General features: G+C 40.2%; 1 protein-coding gene across 1 annotated transcript; it reads left to right on the forward strand.

Annotated features, from left to right (window-relative positions):
- Window positions 1–14,215: 14,215 nt before the first annotated feature.
- Window positions 14,216–17,744, forward strand: P2RY1 (purinergic receptor P2Y1). Its single transcript, XM_075202018.1, has 2 exons — window positions 14,216–14,419; window positions 14,819–17,744. The coding sequence occupies exon 2, from the start codon at window positions 14,880–14,882 to the stop codon at window positions 15,963–15,965; it is 1,086 nt and encodes a 361-aa protein (XP_075058119.1). The 5' UTR covers window positions 14,216–14,419; window positions 14,819–14,879; the 3' UTR covers window positions 15,966–17,744.
- Window positions 17,745–17,965: the final 221 nt, after the last annotated feature.

Below are 17,965 nucleotides of genomic sequence, written 5' to 3' on the forward strand. Positions count from 1 at the left end.
GTGGAAGCATTTAGGAACAATAACAGCTCAGCCATGAAGCAAAAGACCACATAAAATCACAGAGCGGTGTCATCGACTGCTAAAGCGCATGATGCGTAAAAGTCGCTAAAGCTCTGCTTATTCCATAGCTGAAGATTTCCGAACTTCCACTGACATTAATGTAAGCACAAAAACTGTGCAGCGGGACCTTATTATATATAATAGGTTTACATGGCCGAGCAGCTGCATGCAAGCCTTACATCACCAAGACCAATGGCAAGCGTCAGATGGAGCTATGTAAAGAACACCAACATTGGACTGAGGAGCAGTGGAAACATGTTCTGTGGAGTGACAAATCACACTTCTCTGTTAGGCAGTCAGATGGGTGAGTCTGGGTTTGGCAGATGCCAGGAGAACGTTACCTGTTTGACTGCATTATGCCAACTGTAAAGTTTGGTGGAGGAGGGATAATGGTATGGGGCTGTTTTTCGGGGTTTAGGCTAGACACCTTATCTCCAGTGAAGGGCAATCTTAATGCGTCAACATACCAAGAGACCTACAGTATCTAGGTTGAAGTGTGCCATCCTTCTCAAAGTGTTCTCATCTCACGCCAATTCTTAGACTAGTAAGTTAGACTCTGGTTTTATTTCCTATTTTATTTCTGAAACTTAAATGTGCAATGTATTTTGTATGTCTTGTTATTAACTGTTTTGTAATTGCAAATATGTTTCTGATTAAATACATTTAATCTAGTATATTCTCTGTGATTCTTTGTGAACTTACAAAGTCAAGTAAGGCTCATGCTTTAGGTGTGATTTAAGTGTGTAATATTAATAAGTGGTTTTTGTGAACGTAAGGACTCCATAGTAAATCATTTGTGGTGGCAGAAAATGTGTATTTGTTGGTAAGTAACCAAGGTAACTCCAGTCACAGCCAAAAGGCAAGATTGCTGTATCTGAGACAGGCTAGGTGTTAGTGACAAACTTTGGACAATGCTATGCTTCCAACTTGTGGTAACAGTTTGGGGAAGGCTTTTTTCTATTACAACATGGCTGTGCCCCAGTGCACAAAGCAAGAATACAAAGCCATGATTTGATGAGTTTGGTGTGGAAAAACTTGACTGGCCCACGCAGAGCCCTAAACTCAAGCCCATCTAACACCTTTTGGGGTGAACTGGAACAGAGATTGTAAGACAGGCCTTCTCGTCTAACATCAGTTCCTGACCTCCTAAATGCTCTACAGAATGAATGGGCACAAATTCCCATAGAAACACTCCAACATCTTGTGGAAAGCCATCCAAGAAGAGTGGAAACTGTTATCGCTGAAAAAGGGGTTCCAACTCCATATTATAGTATATGTATTTCAATACAATGTCATTACAGTCCCTGTTGGTGTAATGGTCAAGCGTCCGATTACTTTTGTCCATATAGTGTATAAGAATGCTGAAGTATGAAAGAAATGTAAACTACAGAAGAACATATATTTCCTGGATCTGGTTAGAGATGCTTAACAACAAAGGCAACAAACATAGAACAAAAATATGTATATTGGAGGCAATGGGGAATGCATCATCACTGTTCTATTAAAACTATACTTATTTTAACCATACCTAAAGTACATAACAATTCTATAGTACAACACAATACTTTCTATTAAAATTCACGCTCCCTTCTACGATTCCAGCAAGGACCTCCTGTTTTGGGAGGGAATACAGGATAAATTAGAAGTTAACTATTGGATCTGGACACTTTTTAATACTTTGGGTCATTCTGCAATTTACCACGTACATTATATTTTTATACATTACCATTAAGAGACTTTACGATAATGCTAATATTACATATCTATGTCATTGTTTCTCTCCTTAACAGTACCAAATATAATTATTTAGAGTTCCAGCCAATTTAGAAATACTATAAAAATGATTTCTTTATAAACCTTCAGGCTAGGTCATCAAAGTTGTTTTTTTTCCTGAGCATTTAGAGAGCACTGGAGCATGAAGAAGTGTAGAAGTAAATAAACATAATTTTTTATGCTCCCACCTGTTCTGTTTGGCTCCTCCATGCCATAAAATTATCATGGATCCGTACCATAGGGTTAAGGTAACAGATGAGTGGGAGGAAAAAATGCAGAAGCCGAGACCTTTATTCCTTTGCGTGAGCCACACATTGTTGCGTGAATACGTAACTAAACAATTGTATTTTTTTATACTTTTTATACTATATCATTATATTTTATTGCTAATGATAATTTTCTAGAAATGAAGGTCAGTTCAGATGACTGGTGGAAGTTTTGTTTTTCAATGTACTCTATCAAAGGACACAGAATGAGCTATTCTCATACTGAAATAAATAATAACAGAACTACAGCTTACATTCAGATACACAGCACATACAAATACAATGTCAAAAAATTTAGCTTGGCCAAGGTATGGGTTTAATTTTTGTGAATGTTATCAAACCTTCCAACATGTCAGTCCCTGGCAGTGGGATTGGGGGCATGGCTGCATCACAATGGGACAAAGACCCAGAGGGCTCCCAACCTCTTTAAAGCACTAGGATGCCCATTAGAAATTTCCATTCCCCCCAACATTCCCACCCGTGGGACAAAAATGTCCTTGGCCAGGACAGAACTCTAAAATCATGACTGTCCCGCTGAAAGCAGGACATTTGGGAGGTATGTGTTATAAATATATAAAGTCCTTGGGCCATTAAGGAGAGTAAAGCATAAAAAAGAAGTAGCTTTGCACCTGGGCAAAACCATGTTGCATTGGAGAGGAAGGTAAATTTAACATTTGTGGACTGATTTATAGTTGGGATAGCACATGTCCTAGACCAACTTTAAATTTCAGTGTAATGACTTAATGACTCAAGCCAATTCTGTTTTAGGTCTAATGTTCTTATAATTGTTTATTTTCAACTTGTAGGTTGAATACTTGCTAAACAGAAAAATATTGATAATTCACATTTTCATACCTCTCAACATTTTGAAGTCCCACACTCTGCAAATTCGCATAAAATACCACCCACTTCTCTGTTACGTCCCACCCCTATTGTGGCCCGTGCTCCAAGCTGCTCCGCCAAAATTAGGACAGTTGGGAGGTATGCATATCTTATGTATTTGTATCTGTATTGTAGTAAACACACGTTTGTACAATAACTTGTCTAAAAATAAGCACGGACAGACATGCAAAGAACAACTTATCACCAAACACCACCCTGCTCCCAAAAATATGTTTCTTTCAGCTACACTTGTGTAAATTAATTACTCATGAAGGTTTAACATGATTTATTTTCACAAAATGGAAGAACTTGCAATTCTATTTTTTGCAAATGTGCTAAGTAATCTATTTTAGATCACATGCTACAGTTTTACCTTCTTGGGTGTGTATCCCTGTGCTTGCAACTCTGCCTGTGGCTTCATGTTCATTCTTGTGTGCCTGTTTGGTTGGTTTTCAGTGCAGCCAGCTGAAAAGCATTTTGCTTTTGTTTTGCTGTTGTAATGTTTGGAATTGATTACAATGTATTTTGAGACTTTTAAGAAGTGTTTATTACCTTTTAGAATGTTTGATTTTTATTATAATGGATTTTTATTTACATGGTTTAAAATAAAAATGACTGTTAACATTGAATTTGGTCAGTGCAGTTTGTTATAATGGCAGTCTGTATATCTGCTATTTCCATCAAATCAAAACTAGACATTAAGGGGCAGTAGTGCAAGTCCTTTTGTGAAAGGATATTTGCAGAGTCAGCAAATCATTGCAGCTGGATGGCACATCAAAGGCTATAGGAGAGCAAGAAAGAAGGAGGACTTTTCATAAATTGTTGGGCGGGGTCCGCATTTTAAATACAGAGGGGAAAAATTAAGATTAAGCAGTTATATTGATGGAGCTGCACTGACTTCATTGTATGCAGTTCTGTACTTGAATTAATTTTCAGTGTATTGTGCCAGAAGCAATTTTGAGCTCACCTCATTCTGGTCCTGAGTCATTAAGGCACACATACTGAGCGCATCGTGCAGTTGTTCTCAACAGCACATAAATCGGCTCTGCATACTCCCAGAGTCAGCAAGGAGCGGATCTCAAGATACGTGTGGTGATGACTATGGATGTAGGTTCACTCTGCTCTACTAGACCAGACACTGCAGGATGCGTACAACACGTATGTGGAATATAAGATCTCAAAAAAACGCACAGAAAAAAAATAGTAATCAATTAATGTTACCTGTCAATAATATTATTGACAGTCATTTATGATTAGAAATGGAAACTGTAAAAAAAAAAATGTATCATTTTTTTCCCCGTTGAAAAACATTTATTAGGCTGTCCTTAATGTCTATTGTACATAAAATGCATTTTTACAATTGCTTCTGCTTGCAGACACATGTTATAGCATGCATACGATACTGACCCAGGACTTAGACTAGACCCTTAGCTGGTGCAAGAGATACAGCAGGGTGTGCAAAATTAACAGAGGTTCAGAAGGATAAGCTTGAGCATGAGAGTGCTACTGCCCTGTTCTGAATGTGGTCACTCGAAGATACCTGGGGGTAACCGAAGTACTGCATTTACAAGTTCCCTAAATGCAGTTGTGGCAGAGACAACAGAGAGTCATAGGGGTCTATTAAACATTGGTGACGTGTAAGATTCACTTTGTATCTCTGCTGCTTGAAGTTAGCCTTGGCGAACCATACCCCTCCTCCCCCCCCCCCCCCCGCCAACCAAACGCTGTCGGCGAACGGAGGATCTGACCCTATGGACTACTGCATATGCGTGGCTAAGGTCTTGCATGCATATTGCAATGGGACCACGACACAGGACATAGAGGCATTTCTCTGGCGGCGATGGAGTCCATGGAACGCTATTAAAATGGTTGTCTAACACCATATTTCACAGCATGTTAAATTAGGTCACATCGCAGTCGTCATAGAAGTCTATTTGGACTGTAGTGATCAGCGCTATAAGGGTTAAGGCGAGAAAAATCTCTAATTTCTCCTGCTTTAACCCCATGTGAAAGTAGAATAAGAGCTGCGATGGCCATTCTCTGGAGAAAACAGATATTTTCTCCAATTTTTTAGCTCATCGCAGCCTAGTAAATAGACACCATAGACTGAGTATGTGAGCCCAGTAGAGTGGAGGCTGAAGTGTGCAATGGGTAGAGAATGATTAAGGAGAGACCAAGAGAGAAAGAGAGGGTTAGTTCCCGAGTCAAGTGATGCACTTCAAATTGTGGGATGCCCAGATGACTACTACACATGCACTAATGGTAAACAGGGATAGATCAACAAACTGCATGTAGATCTATATCCAATTATATTAAGATAGAGATAGATGCACTGTAAAAACATAACCTTCATGAAGATGTGAAGTGATTCAACTGTGGCCCTTGTTACAAGTAAGAGATTTGTACTAGAGATGAAAGCCGGAAGACTGTAAATAAATAAGCCTGTTTATTCATCCTATCATAAGATGACCTAGTGCACATTCATTTATTCACTGGTAACTGCACACTATTACACTTGTTTGGTGCATCTGCATTACATCTAAGCTACAGTTATTAAACCTGCATTTGCAGTGGAGATGGGCGGGTCCAGTTCCCCGAGAACCAAACCCACCCGAACTTTGGCTATCCGAGTATCGAACTGAGGAGCTCGGTACTCTCCCGCCCACTCTGAATCGAAATCGAGGCCGAACATCATCGTGACGTCGTTGGATCTTGGGGCTCGGTTCTCGCGATACTTGAAGATTATAAATACACGTCTCCACAGCAATCCATCGCCATTTGACAGAAGGAGAGAGCAGGGTGTAGTCACAGGCTGATTAGAGCAGGGACAGAGAATACAATATTCTTCTTGCAATTGCTCTAACATAAATCGCTAGAGAAGAGAGGAGGATAGAGGTTTATAATTTTGTTTTAATATTTGGCACTCCTCAGTGCTTTTGGGGTGTCCCCCATAATTGTGCATAAATATTTCTGGCTGTCAAAAGTCATATCTGTCAGCAGCATCTTACCAAATAATTTTTAGCACTCCTCAGTACTTTTGGGGTGTCCCCCATAATTGTGCATAAATATTTCTGGCTGTCAAAAGTCATATCTGTCAGCAGTATCTACCAAATAATTTTTAGCACTCCTCAGTGCTTTTGGGGTGTCCCCCCTAATTGTGCATAAATATTTCTGGCTGTCAAAAGTCAGATCTGTCAGCAGCATCTTACCAAATAATTTTTAGCACTCCTCAGTACTTTTGGGGTGTCCCCCCTAATTGTGCATAAATATTTCTGGCTGTCAAAAGTCATATCTGTCAGCAGTATCTACCAAATAATTTTTACCACTACAAGTGCTTTGTGCTCAGAATGGATTCAAAGCAGTCCACATATGATCAGAATGAGCAACCAGGTTCTGTCACCAGTCCTGATGTTAGTGTTCCCAGTACGTCATCTGGCTATGTCAAACAACAGAGTGTTTCCAAATCAGTGCAAAAAACAAAAAACAAAAATAAATTACTATGTTGAAGCGAAAACGAAGTGTTACTGAGCAAAAGTTAAGTGCCGATAAAAAAAAAATTGCAAACATGCCATTCTACACACGCAGTGGCAAAGAGAGAATGAGGCCTTCACCTTTGGCTATTAGTGGCAGATCCCAAAAAGTTACCCAGCCTACAATTGGTGCACAGCTACTGTTACGCGTCAAAACCGAGCTGCAAGATAACAGTAAGGCATTAGAGGAGAATGTTTGCTCTGATTCACAAATGACAACAATCCCTGTGGAGAGTCCATCCAACAGTGGGATGTCTAATCGTGAGCATTCTGCTCATGTGTGCCTTAATAGCCCGAGTGTAGCCGGTGATACCCAAATTGAGGATGCCACCTTGGAATTAGAAGAGGATGAGGGGGAGATTTGTGGAGGTGACGAGGGCGCTAATAAGGATGTTGATGAGGATGAGGTTGTTTGTGTAAGTCTTGCACCAGTGGCAGCAGTTCTGGCACGTGACAAGAAAAAGGCCATTGTCATGCCTGGGCATAAAACAAAAAAATCCACTTCTTATGTGTGGAATTATTTCTACCCAAATCCAGACAACAATTGTATAGCCATTTGTAGTGTATGTCAGTCGAGGGAGGGAACCTCGTCTATGTTACGCCATTTAACGAGAGTTCATGGCAAAGTGTTGGGAAAAGCTGAAAGTTCTTCACAAAAAAATACAAGCACTCCATCATCAGCTAAGACCCTCCGCTCACTGACATCCCGACGTCTACAAAATACACCCACCACACCATCCTCATCAATATACTCAGTAGCGCTCGGAGTTAGCCCGGCATCCCACTTAAGGCTGGATAACTCCTGCACTATTATTGATTCCTCTGAAGAAAGCATTAGTCCCACTGCTGCTGCCGTTGCTGCTGCTGGGGGTGAATCGTCATTCCAGAGGCAGGTCAAGAAAATGAGCAGTCCTACATTTCAGCAATTAACTGTGAAACAATCATTTGCGAGGGGAAGCAAATATGACAGCAGTCACCCAGTCGCCAAGCGAATCACAGACGCCATGGCTGCAATGTTAGTGTTAGATCTGCGTCTAATCTCCACAATAAACGCAGCTGGTTTTTCACAGTTGAGGTTTTGTGTCCGTGTGACAGAATTCTATCGCGACACCATTTCTCCCGTAAAGCAATTCCCCAACTATACCAAAAAGTGTGTAAAAATGTAGAGATTGCGCTGAAAAATGCCATTCTGCCCACTGTCAACTTAACCACAAATATGTGGACAAGTGGAAGTGGCCAAACCAAACACTATGTGACTGTGACAGCCCACTGGGTTGGTCATTCACCATCACCAGCAGGAACAGCAGCAGCATGTACACCACTACGTAACATTTGTCACAGGCAGGCCACTCTTTGTATCACCGGCTTCACTAACAGGCATACGGCTGACAATTTGTTACGCAAACTGAGAGATGTGATTGATGCACGGCTTATACCACTCGGACTCTCCCCAGGGTATGCCATTTCTGATAACGCCAACAATATAGTGCGAGCATTACAGCTGGGTGATTTCCAACATATTCCCTGTTTTGCTCACACCATCAACTTGGTGGTGCAGAACTTCCTACGAAATAACCGTGAGGTGCAGGAGATGCTTTCGGTGGCCCGTAAAATTTCAGGCCATTTCAGGCATTCAGCCACAGCATGTAGGAGATTACAGTAGCTCCAATAGCAGTTTAACTTGCCCTGCCACCAACTTAAGCAAGAGGTGGTAACTAGGTGGAATTCCACCCTGTACATGCTTCAGAGGATGGAGGAACAGCGCAAATCCATCCAAGCATATTGCACAAGCCATGACATTGGGAAAGGAGGGGGGATGTATTTCACTCTTGCACAGTGGGGAATCCTTTCAGTGCTGTGCAAGGTGCTGAAACCATTTGAAGTTGTGACATGTGAGTTGAGTGCAGACTCTGCTAGTTTGAGCCAAGTCATTCCTTTAATTAGACTATTGGAAAAGCAGCTTGAGAAAATGAAGGAGGAGCTGAAAGCAAGCAATTCAGCAAAGTATGTTGGCCTTGTCGATCAAGTACTTAATTCACTTCACAATGATCCTCGAGTTATTAAGATCTTGAACTCGGATCAGTACGTTTGGCCACTGTGCTTGATCCAAGGTTTAAAACCTACATTGAGTCTTTACTTGTAAATGAGCGAGATGTGAACTTTTGCAAGGAGCTATTGCTCAGCAAGTTGGCCATTGAACTGGGCCTCGGCTTGACAACGTGTCCTCCTTCACTTTCTCAAGCTGCTGCTGCTCGTAAAAAATTAAAATTCCCAAAAAGAAGCATGGAAGATGCAGGTGGCAGACCAGAACAATTTAACATCTGGGCTGGTTTGAAGGATTTTTCTAAAAAATGTGTCACTTTGCCCATAACTCCATCCAATACGAGTATAAACATGCAAAGGATGGTGGAGGATTACTTTCAAGAGGTAGTTGATATGGAAATGCCAGACAGTCCCTTTCCTTACTAGGAAGAAAAGCAGACCATTTGGAAACCCATGTACAAACTTGCTTTGCAATACTTAAGCTGCCCACCCTCCAGTGTGTACTCTGAACGAGTGTTCAGCACAGCAGGGAACTTAGTCAGTGATTGCCGTAGAAGGTTACTTCACAAAAATGTGGAGAAAATAATGTTTATAAAAATTAACTACATCTTCCACGAGGAAGGCCTTCACCATCCAAGATATCCAAGCACTGACTGTTCTCTAATGGCGGATTCAAGCGGCGATGAATTGATAGTCTGTGATGATGACGTACACACTGATGAGGGTGAGGATGAAGCTGAAGATGATGACGATAACATCTTTTTAAAACTTTCTATGTAAGTGTAGGGTGCAATCTACCCCCAAAGAGGAAAGGGACTTGTGGCATTTCCATATCACGTACCGTCTTGAAAGGCTGCTGTTTGGGCAATTTCTCCTTAAGGGTAGGGTGTCATAGACAGAGTGACCCCAAACTGCTTTTGTCCATTTCTCTTAATATTGTACAGTCTATAACGGCTGAATTTTTTTGTATTTTATACAAGTGGAGGGGGGCCTAGAGAGACAGAAAACAAACTGGCTTTCTCCATGTCAATTAATATTGTACAGTCTATAACGGCTGAATTTTTTTGTATTTTATACAAGTGGAGGGGAGCCTAGAGAGACAGAAAACAAACTGGCTTTCTCCATGTCAATTAATATTGTACAGTCTATAACGGCTGAATTTTTTTGTATTTTATACAAGTGGAGGGGAGCCTAGAGAGACAGAAAACAAACTGGCTTTCTCCATGTCAATTAATATTGTACAGTCTATAACGGCTGAATTTTTTTGTATTTTATACAAGTGGAGGGGAGCCTAGAGAGACAGAAAACAAACTGGCTTTCTCCATGTCAATTAATATTGAACAGTCTATAACGGCTGAATTTTTTTGTATTTTATACAAGTGGAGGGGAGCCTAGAGAGACAGAAAACAACTGGCTTTCTCCATGTCAATTAATATTGTACAGTCTATAACGGCTGAATTTTTTGGTTTTGTAAAAAAGTGGAGGGGGGCCTATAGAGACAGAAAGCAAACCGCCTTTTTCCATTTCTTTACATATTTAACTATAAGTGTAGGGTGTAATATACATCCAAAGACGATGGCTGCATTGCCAATATGCATAGATGGAGACAGAGCTGGATTAAGGTTCTGGGGGGCCCGGGGCACTTAAGACAGGGGGGCCCCATATTGTCGAATATGATATTCATTTTAAACAAATAAACAGGCAATGCTATGTGCACTACTGTTAGATGCACACAACTCTGCCTTCACAAGAATAACTGTGTGAAGTAGGACATACCTCCCAACTGTCCTTGTAGTCAGACCAAATCCTAACTAAGTGAGACAGTCACCCAAATTCTGGACAGTCCCACCATATTGAGAACAGTTGGAAGATGGCCCTGCTCTCTCCTACCTGCTGTTGTCACTTTCACCACCTGTGGCTGCTGGGGTCTTAAGCTCAGTTGCTGCTTGTGTAGATTCTGGAATGTCGGGCCTATTTTGAAACAAAAACAGGTACATAAAGTTTAGGAGTCCCCAAAGAGTCCGGTTAATAAATCAGTAGCACAACCTTTAATAATTAGGCCTCCCTCCCTGCAACCAGCCCCAAATTTGGAATTAAATTAAATTAATACTATTCACTTTTAATAATAGAACTATTTTCCCCAAGCAGCCCCGACATTAAATTAATAGCGTACACATTTAATAAACTTATTTCCCTCTCCACCAAACAGCCTGGTGTAAATGAATAGCATTTACATGTAATAAATAAACCTATTTTTCAAAACCATTGCCAACATTTTATAATTCATATTCACATTTAATAAATAGCACTCCTTCTCCCCAAACTCAAGCACACATTAAATACCTCACAATCACTCCACAAATAATTAACAAAATAACCTTACTATATGTAAGTATATATTGGTTATCCCTAACAGCCTAGTCCAGCTAAGCACTAGCAGGCCTGATTTGTTGCAAGGCAACAGAGCTAGCATGGAGGCATATTACATTTTGTACATTATACGTTTCCATATAAAGTAAGTGTATGTCCTCTTTAAGAGAGCTAACAGAATGAGTGGCCATAATTTTGTCATTTTTCCCATAATGCCCACTTTTAGAAATGCTACTTCCCTGGGGCATGGAGAGGGGGTCCACAATAAATAGACAATCTAGGTCTGAGCACATCGTACTTCTCTGTTCTCCATTTATATCCCCAACATCCCACTTCTCAATCCTCTTCTTCATCTTAATCCTCTATCTTCCCTCTCACTCCTCATTCCCCACCTACTTAGCATCTTCAATCCCCTTCTCATCAGCGTTGGTTTCCCTTCCTGGGTTGTCACTCTGCAACCCCCTCTATTTGTATAATCACATCCTCCTTGTCCATAATCATCCCCTCTCCTTGTCCATAAATCACCCCTTCTCCTTGTCCATAAATCACCCCTTCTCCTTGTCCATAAATCACCCCCTCTCCTTGTCCATAAATCACCCCCTCTCCTTGTCCATAAATCACCCCCTCTCCTTGTCCATAAATCACCCCCTCTCCTTGTCCATAAATCACCCCCTCTCCTTGTCCATAAATCACCCCCTTCTTGTCCATAAATCACCCCCTCTCCTTGTCCATAAATCACCCCCTCTCCTTGTCCATAAATCACCCCCTCTCCCTGTCCATAAATCACCCCCTTCTTGTCCATAAATCACCCCCTCTCCTTGTCCATAAATCACCCCCTCTCCTTGTCCACAATTATCCCCTTCATTTTCATAATCACCTCCTCCTCTGGCTGAAACACACACAGACACAGTCACACACACACACACACACACACACACACACACAGAAAGTTTCACACACACAGAAAGTCTCATACACACAGTCACACACACAGAAAGTCTCACACAAACACACACACACAGAAAGTCTCACACACACACAGTCACACACACAGTCACACACAGAAAGGCACACACACAGAAAGTCTCACACACACACAAAGTCACACACACAGCAGATCTTAACTTACCTTATCCCCCACAGACAGGCAGGGCAGCTCTTCTCTGCTCCTCCTCACACTGTCATCTACACGCAGCTAAGTAAGCCCAGAACACTCAAAAAAAAAAAAGCAAAAGCTTACCTGTGCTTATAGTGCCGACAGAGCACTTAAAAACGGAACCCTGTGCTGCCCCCTGTAGACTGACATTTGGGGGCAGCAAAAAGAGCCACAGCTGGTCCGGGGGGGCCCCTGAGAGAGGGGGGCCCGGGGCACATGCCCCCTGTGCCCCCCCCTTAATCCGGCCCTGGATGGAGAGGATGACAATCTGTTTTGTGTGTATAAAAAATGAAGGCCTACCAACAAAGAATTAAACAGTTTTTTGGATGATTTATTACCTCTACAATTAGATTACTTATCTCTAAAACAGTTGGAACACTAAATTGGGTTATTTTAGGCCCAAAAACATTGATTTTCCAACAAAATAGCAAAACAAAACCAAAACCAAAACACGCTATGGCGGTTTTGCAAAACCAAAACCAAAACCAAAACCAAAACACAACGCTAATCCAGATCCAAAACCGAATCCAAAACCAAAACACGGGGGTCAGTGACCATCTCTAATTTGCAGGGTCACCTGTTTGCTAACATTTGACATACAGAACCTGAAGTGGGGATATAACCTTCCAGTTTTAGCTTAGTCAAAGGTACCACAGGGCAGGAGTAAAGGAATACTCGCTACCACCACCTAATGCAAACAGAGCTTACATGAACAATGGAAGTGTGCAGGAGGCAGGACAGCAAACATTATGCCTGTAGTATTTTAGATTAATTTGTTCATGTCACCTTTCATTTGGAAAGCAACAACAGCAAATTCTTTCACAATGCTCATTTGAACAACCCTTAAACCTACTTGGTTATCTGCTGCCTTTTTATTGATTTCCAAATGCTGCAACCTGTGATGAAGTAATAATGGTAAATATGTTTAATATCTAATTAGCAGAGCACATTACTGCAATTAGAATACAGTAAGTGCATCTGACATTAAACTCTCTATCAGAACGGACAACACACTGTGGGGTGTCACAACATTCACAAAGAACAATTGTCCCCCAAAACAAGTGTCTGCATACATATATGATATCTTTAAAGTGGGCACATAAAGCAGCCGGAATATTCTTATTTTAGTAGCTGTAAGATTTATAGTTGGACAAATGTTTAATATTATCTTTATCAGTGCTTATTTTGGGGATACATTTATACAAATATGAACAAAAACGGACCGTTTAAATATTATTAGGCAAATCCCCAAATATTTATGAAAACTACACTGACATTTTTTGTAAAATAACCCACCCAAGTGGCACCTTGCGCTTGTACTATATCAAGTGTGCCCTGGATTACAACAAGGGCAGTTATCTATCCTGGTGACTAGTTACCTGCTATAAGTGTTGCGCAGTGAGTCCTGCTGCTGAACCCCATCATTTTGCACACAGAATAGCAGGATATGGCGCTACTGCAACCATTGTAAAACACGCAATTTCACAATACAATTGTATAAATGCCCCTATTTGTGACCCCTGACTGGAGCTCAGGAAACAAATGCTACATACTTCGCAGGTGAGTTATGACGATAGGTCTGTGATCCAGCTACCTATAGTAAAATTCTGGGAAAGGTTAATATTTTAAGAGGCACCGTGGGGTGTTAGTACTTATGGTGAATGAGACTTGTCTTACTAGTATGGTTAAACACAGCTATTATTTCCCACCGTACTGTGTTTGTATTATTAGGTCTGCAGTTGTGGCTGTTTTTATTCTTGTGCATGTGTTTTGCCGGAGACGTGTGCCTACGTCGCAAGTCTTTCATACTGACAGTAACTTGCTGCCATTCTCACTACTATAGTATAGATACACTAATACTCTTCTGATCTGCATACATCTGATCAAAAAACAAATACAACCAATGTTACTTCGTTCTCTGCTGGCAAGAAACCCCTCTTTCCTTCACTACAGTTGTCAAAAAGGATCATAGAAAAAGGCAAGCTGAAAATAATGCGAGCCTGTGGGAAATCTCCTTATCAGAATGCATGTTGTTTTAGAGGGATGAGCTGTAACACCACGCCTGCTGCCTGTGACAACTTAGCAAAGAGGCTGAACTCTGCTCCCACCCACCATCTCTTTCAGCCTCCCTCCCCTCTCTCACTGTCTCTCTCATTCTCCGGAGAAGTACTGCTGTAGAGTTTCTCTGTGTGAAGGAATCAATGTGGCAAGACAGAATCTTGCCCTGTGCAGCAAAGGCAATGCAACTTTTTCCACACTGTGTCCCATGGTGTATTATTTCCCGAGATGACTACTGGAGTGGTATTTGATTGCAAAGATCAGAGGGACAACGTTATGAGGTAGGCATGGCTTGTAAAAGAAAACCAGTTGTACACACCCGTGCCATTCAAGTGGGTGGACGTTTTGTATGATTGTTCCCTTTGCACTTCCTTCCTTGTTAATGAGGTGACCCAACCTCACTTTCACTGCTTGAGGGGAGAATGCATGCTCCTAGGTTTCAGCTTACTCCTCTAGTGCAATGGGATTTTTATTGGTGCTCTTCCCTGAAGTCTGGTCACCTTTAGCAATATATATCCCAGATGAAAGCATATGATGTGAAGTTTGCTGATTTTTATTTAGCTGTGTGTTTTCATTCAATATATTAGACCAAGTGGAGTTTACTGTTAGTCTCCCCATGCGCTAACCTTTAACTGTCTGCTAATGTAATAACTGCTACCTCCTTCCCTTTCTCATTTTAGATGATTACAGCCACCAACCTCGTTGTTTTCCACTCCCTGCCTGTTTTGACTTGAAAAGACCATGACAGAAGTCTTTCTCTCAGCTCTTTTGAATGTTACTCAAAGCACTTTGCTGGCAAGTGGCTCATCTACTGGGAATGTCACAAAATGCTCTCTGACAAAGACAGGCTTTCAATTCTATTACCTCCCTGCTGTGTATATAGTGGTTTGTATCACAGGATTTATTGGTAATAGCGTGGCCATATGGATGTTCATTTTTCACATGAAACCATGGAGCAGTATCTCAGTCTACATGTTCAATTTAGCACTTGCAGATTTTTTATATGTCCTTTCCCTCCCAGCACTGATCTTTTACTATTTTAATAAAACTGACTGGATTTTCGGGGATGTCATGTGCAAACTGCAAAGGTTTATATTCCATGTTAACCTGTATGGAAGCATTCTGTTCCTGACTTGTATCAGTGTGCACAGATACACAGGGGTAGTGCATCCACTCAAATCACTTGGGAGGCTGAAGAAGAAAAATTCCATCTACATCAGTGCTCTCGTCTGGTTCATTGTTATTGCTGGTATCTCTCCCATCCTATTTTTCTCTGGTACTGCGACCAGGAAAAATAAAACCATTACATGCTTTGACACATCCTCTGATGATTACTTAAGAAGCTACTTCATTTACAGCATGTGCACAACTGTCTTTGGCTTCTGCATCCCTTTTATACTAATTCTGGGATGTTATGGATTAATTGTTAGAGCTTTGATCTATAAAGATATGAACAATGCCCCCCTGAGAAAAAAATCTATTTATTTGGTTATCATTGTGTTAACTGTATTTGCAGTCTCTTACCTTCCTTTCCATGTGATGAAGAATCTGAATTTAAGAGCCAGGCTTGATTTTCAGGCTCCCGAAATGTGCTTCTTTAATGATAGGGTATATGCCACCTACCAAGTGACTAGAGGTCTTGCTAGCCTCAATAGCTGTGTGGATCCCATCCTCTATTTCTTGGCAGGAGACACCTTTAGGCGGAAGCTATCAAGGGCAACTAGGAAAGCATCTAGAAGAAGTGAAGCAAATGTGCAATCAAAGAGTGAAGAGTTGACTCTGAACATCTTATCGGAGTACAAGCAGAATGGAGACACGAGCTTGTGAAGACAAAGATTTGGATTGCTCAAGACACCCAACTGTTAGCACTATGGGATGCATTCATTTTGTGGCTGTTTCTTTCATGTGATGATTTTATGGATAAAAGTCAATTGACATAAAGAGACAAGCTAGAACTATTTATCCTTGAGAAAGCAGAAAGCTCTAAGGGATTGTGACAGACATTTGCATTCCCACCAAAGTCTATGGAACAAAAAAATGGTGTTTTATTTTTCCCCAGTAGGATCATTTTTTCTCCAAAAGCTAAACAATGATAACAATTTAAAAAAAATTCTAACTATTCCAGAGTTTACTGTGAATAAGTTTTAACTACTGCTAACATGGTGAAGGAATGTATCTGAAAAAAGTTGTAACGTGATGATAATTTTAAAGAGTATTATTAAATTAGGTGGTTTTGTTTTTTTGTTTTTTTGTTCATTTTTGTGAACCTGATTTTTTTTTTTTTTTTTTTTTTTTCTTTTTTTTTTTTTTGTTCTAAAGCAACGGACTTTATAAATTATTTTACTGGAGAGACATTTGATTTTAAAGATTATTCTTGCAATATACGGTTGTACTTCTTTTGAGAAAGCCATTAGAGAACTGGGCTGGAAATAGCCACTTAATATTACTGTCATTGTCATTTAGCTGTGTTTGGTTTAAAAAAAAACGAAAAAAAAAAAACATAGACAAAATGTGGTGATAATATTCTAGCCAATCTCAATATATCAAACTGGAGGAATGTTGTTATAACATGTTTTTACTGATAATCTCTATTGTGAACAAAAGGATATTTCCTTGCCGATATCGGTACTATGTGTGTATGAAGCCCTTGAGTACATGAATATTAGACGATCACTCTTTAGAAGAGTGTCAATAGTTCATGACAATTTTATTGCACAAAAAAAAACCACATTTCAAAATGAATAGCAAAGTTAAAGGAAAGAGACACAATTTAAGTACATGTTAGTCATTTTGATCCTAATGTACAAGGGCTTTATGTGAAAAGGGTCAATGCTACCTATCTAGGCACTATTTACTAGAAAATAGCTGTAAGATGTTTGTTGGAAGACTATGTGAATATATGATATGCTAGATGCGAGTAAGTGTTTTCAGTTTCTAAACATGGCTGTTATGGTGAAGGATGTATGCTAGAAGGATGCAAGACTATATCTGCCTTTGACCTCCAGATCTTGCCCTTGTACCACTTACTACTGAGAAACATCAAATGTACGTATCAGAAAATTTCTCAGAACTAGGCATCAAGACTTTATTTTATTTACTGCTCAGTAACTAACATTACAATAATTTTCTTGAATTGTGGCATGATTTTGCTGTATATCATGTCAAAAAAAGATTATATGAAGGGATAAATGTGTTTTACATGTTCAACGTACTGTGTATGTTTGGAGTATAGTATCTGTTTAATGCTAACGTGAAAAATGTTTTATTTTTGTACCATTTTCTGTAATTTAATATAGTTCAGTAAATCTGTTTTATCTGTGATTAACAGTGCCATTTAATTGATTTGCCTATGGAGACAGTGTTACTTGACATTTTAAGCCTCTCTCAGGTTTTGTAGACTAACTACTAAATGTGTTTAACTTTCACAATAAAAGGGTATTCATTTGTCTGAGGAGCTGTGATGTTTGCATGCAGGATATGTGTACAGCATGTGAGTAGATGATAGATACTAAACATCAACCAAGAAGCAGCAACTTTGACCCAAGTGTGTCTGGTATTGTACTTGGCCATTTCAAACTCAGAGACCCAATAAAACTCTTAAATATTTTCTGCTGTTTTTATATTATTAACTACGAACATTTAACGCAAACATTTGCCATTTTTAGCAGATGTAGATCCAGCTGCTTAAACTTGGACAACCTATTAACAAAAACCTGGCCGGAGAGGTGACTATATTTGCAGGTAGTAATTGGTATGTAGTGCATATCTTTTTATCCTTTTGGTATGGCAAATTCCTTAGCAGCATCACACTTCTTAGTGGAAGGGCA

This window comes from Mixophyes fleayi, chromosome 3 (genome assembly GCF_038048845.1).
Source record: "Mixophyes fleayi isolate aMixFle1 chromosome 3, aMixFle1.hap1, whole genome shotgun sequence".
Taxonomy (NCBI): domain Eukaryota; kingdom Metazoa; phylum Chordata; class Amphibia; order Anura; family Limnodynastidae; genus Mixophyes; species Mixophyes fleayi.

What these genes read in the sequence shown, in the direction of transcription:
- P2RY1 (XM_075202018.1), top strand. Translation starts at nt 14,880, where the DNA reads ATGACAGAAGTCTTTCTCTCAGCTCTTTTGAATGTTACTCAAAGCACT.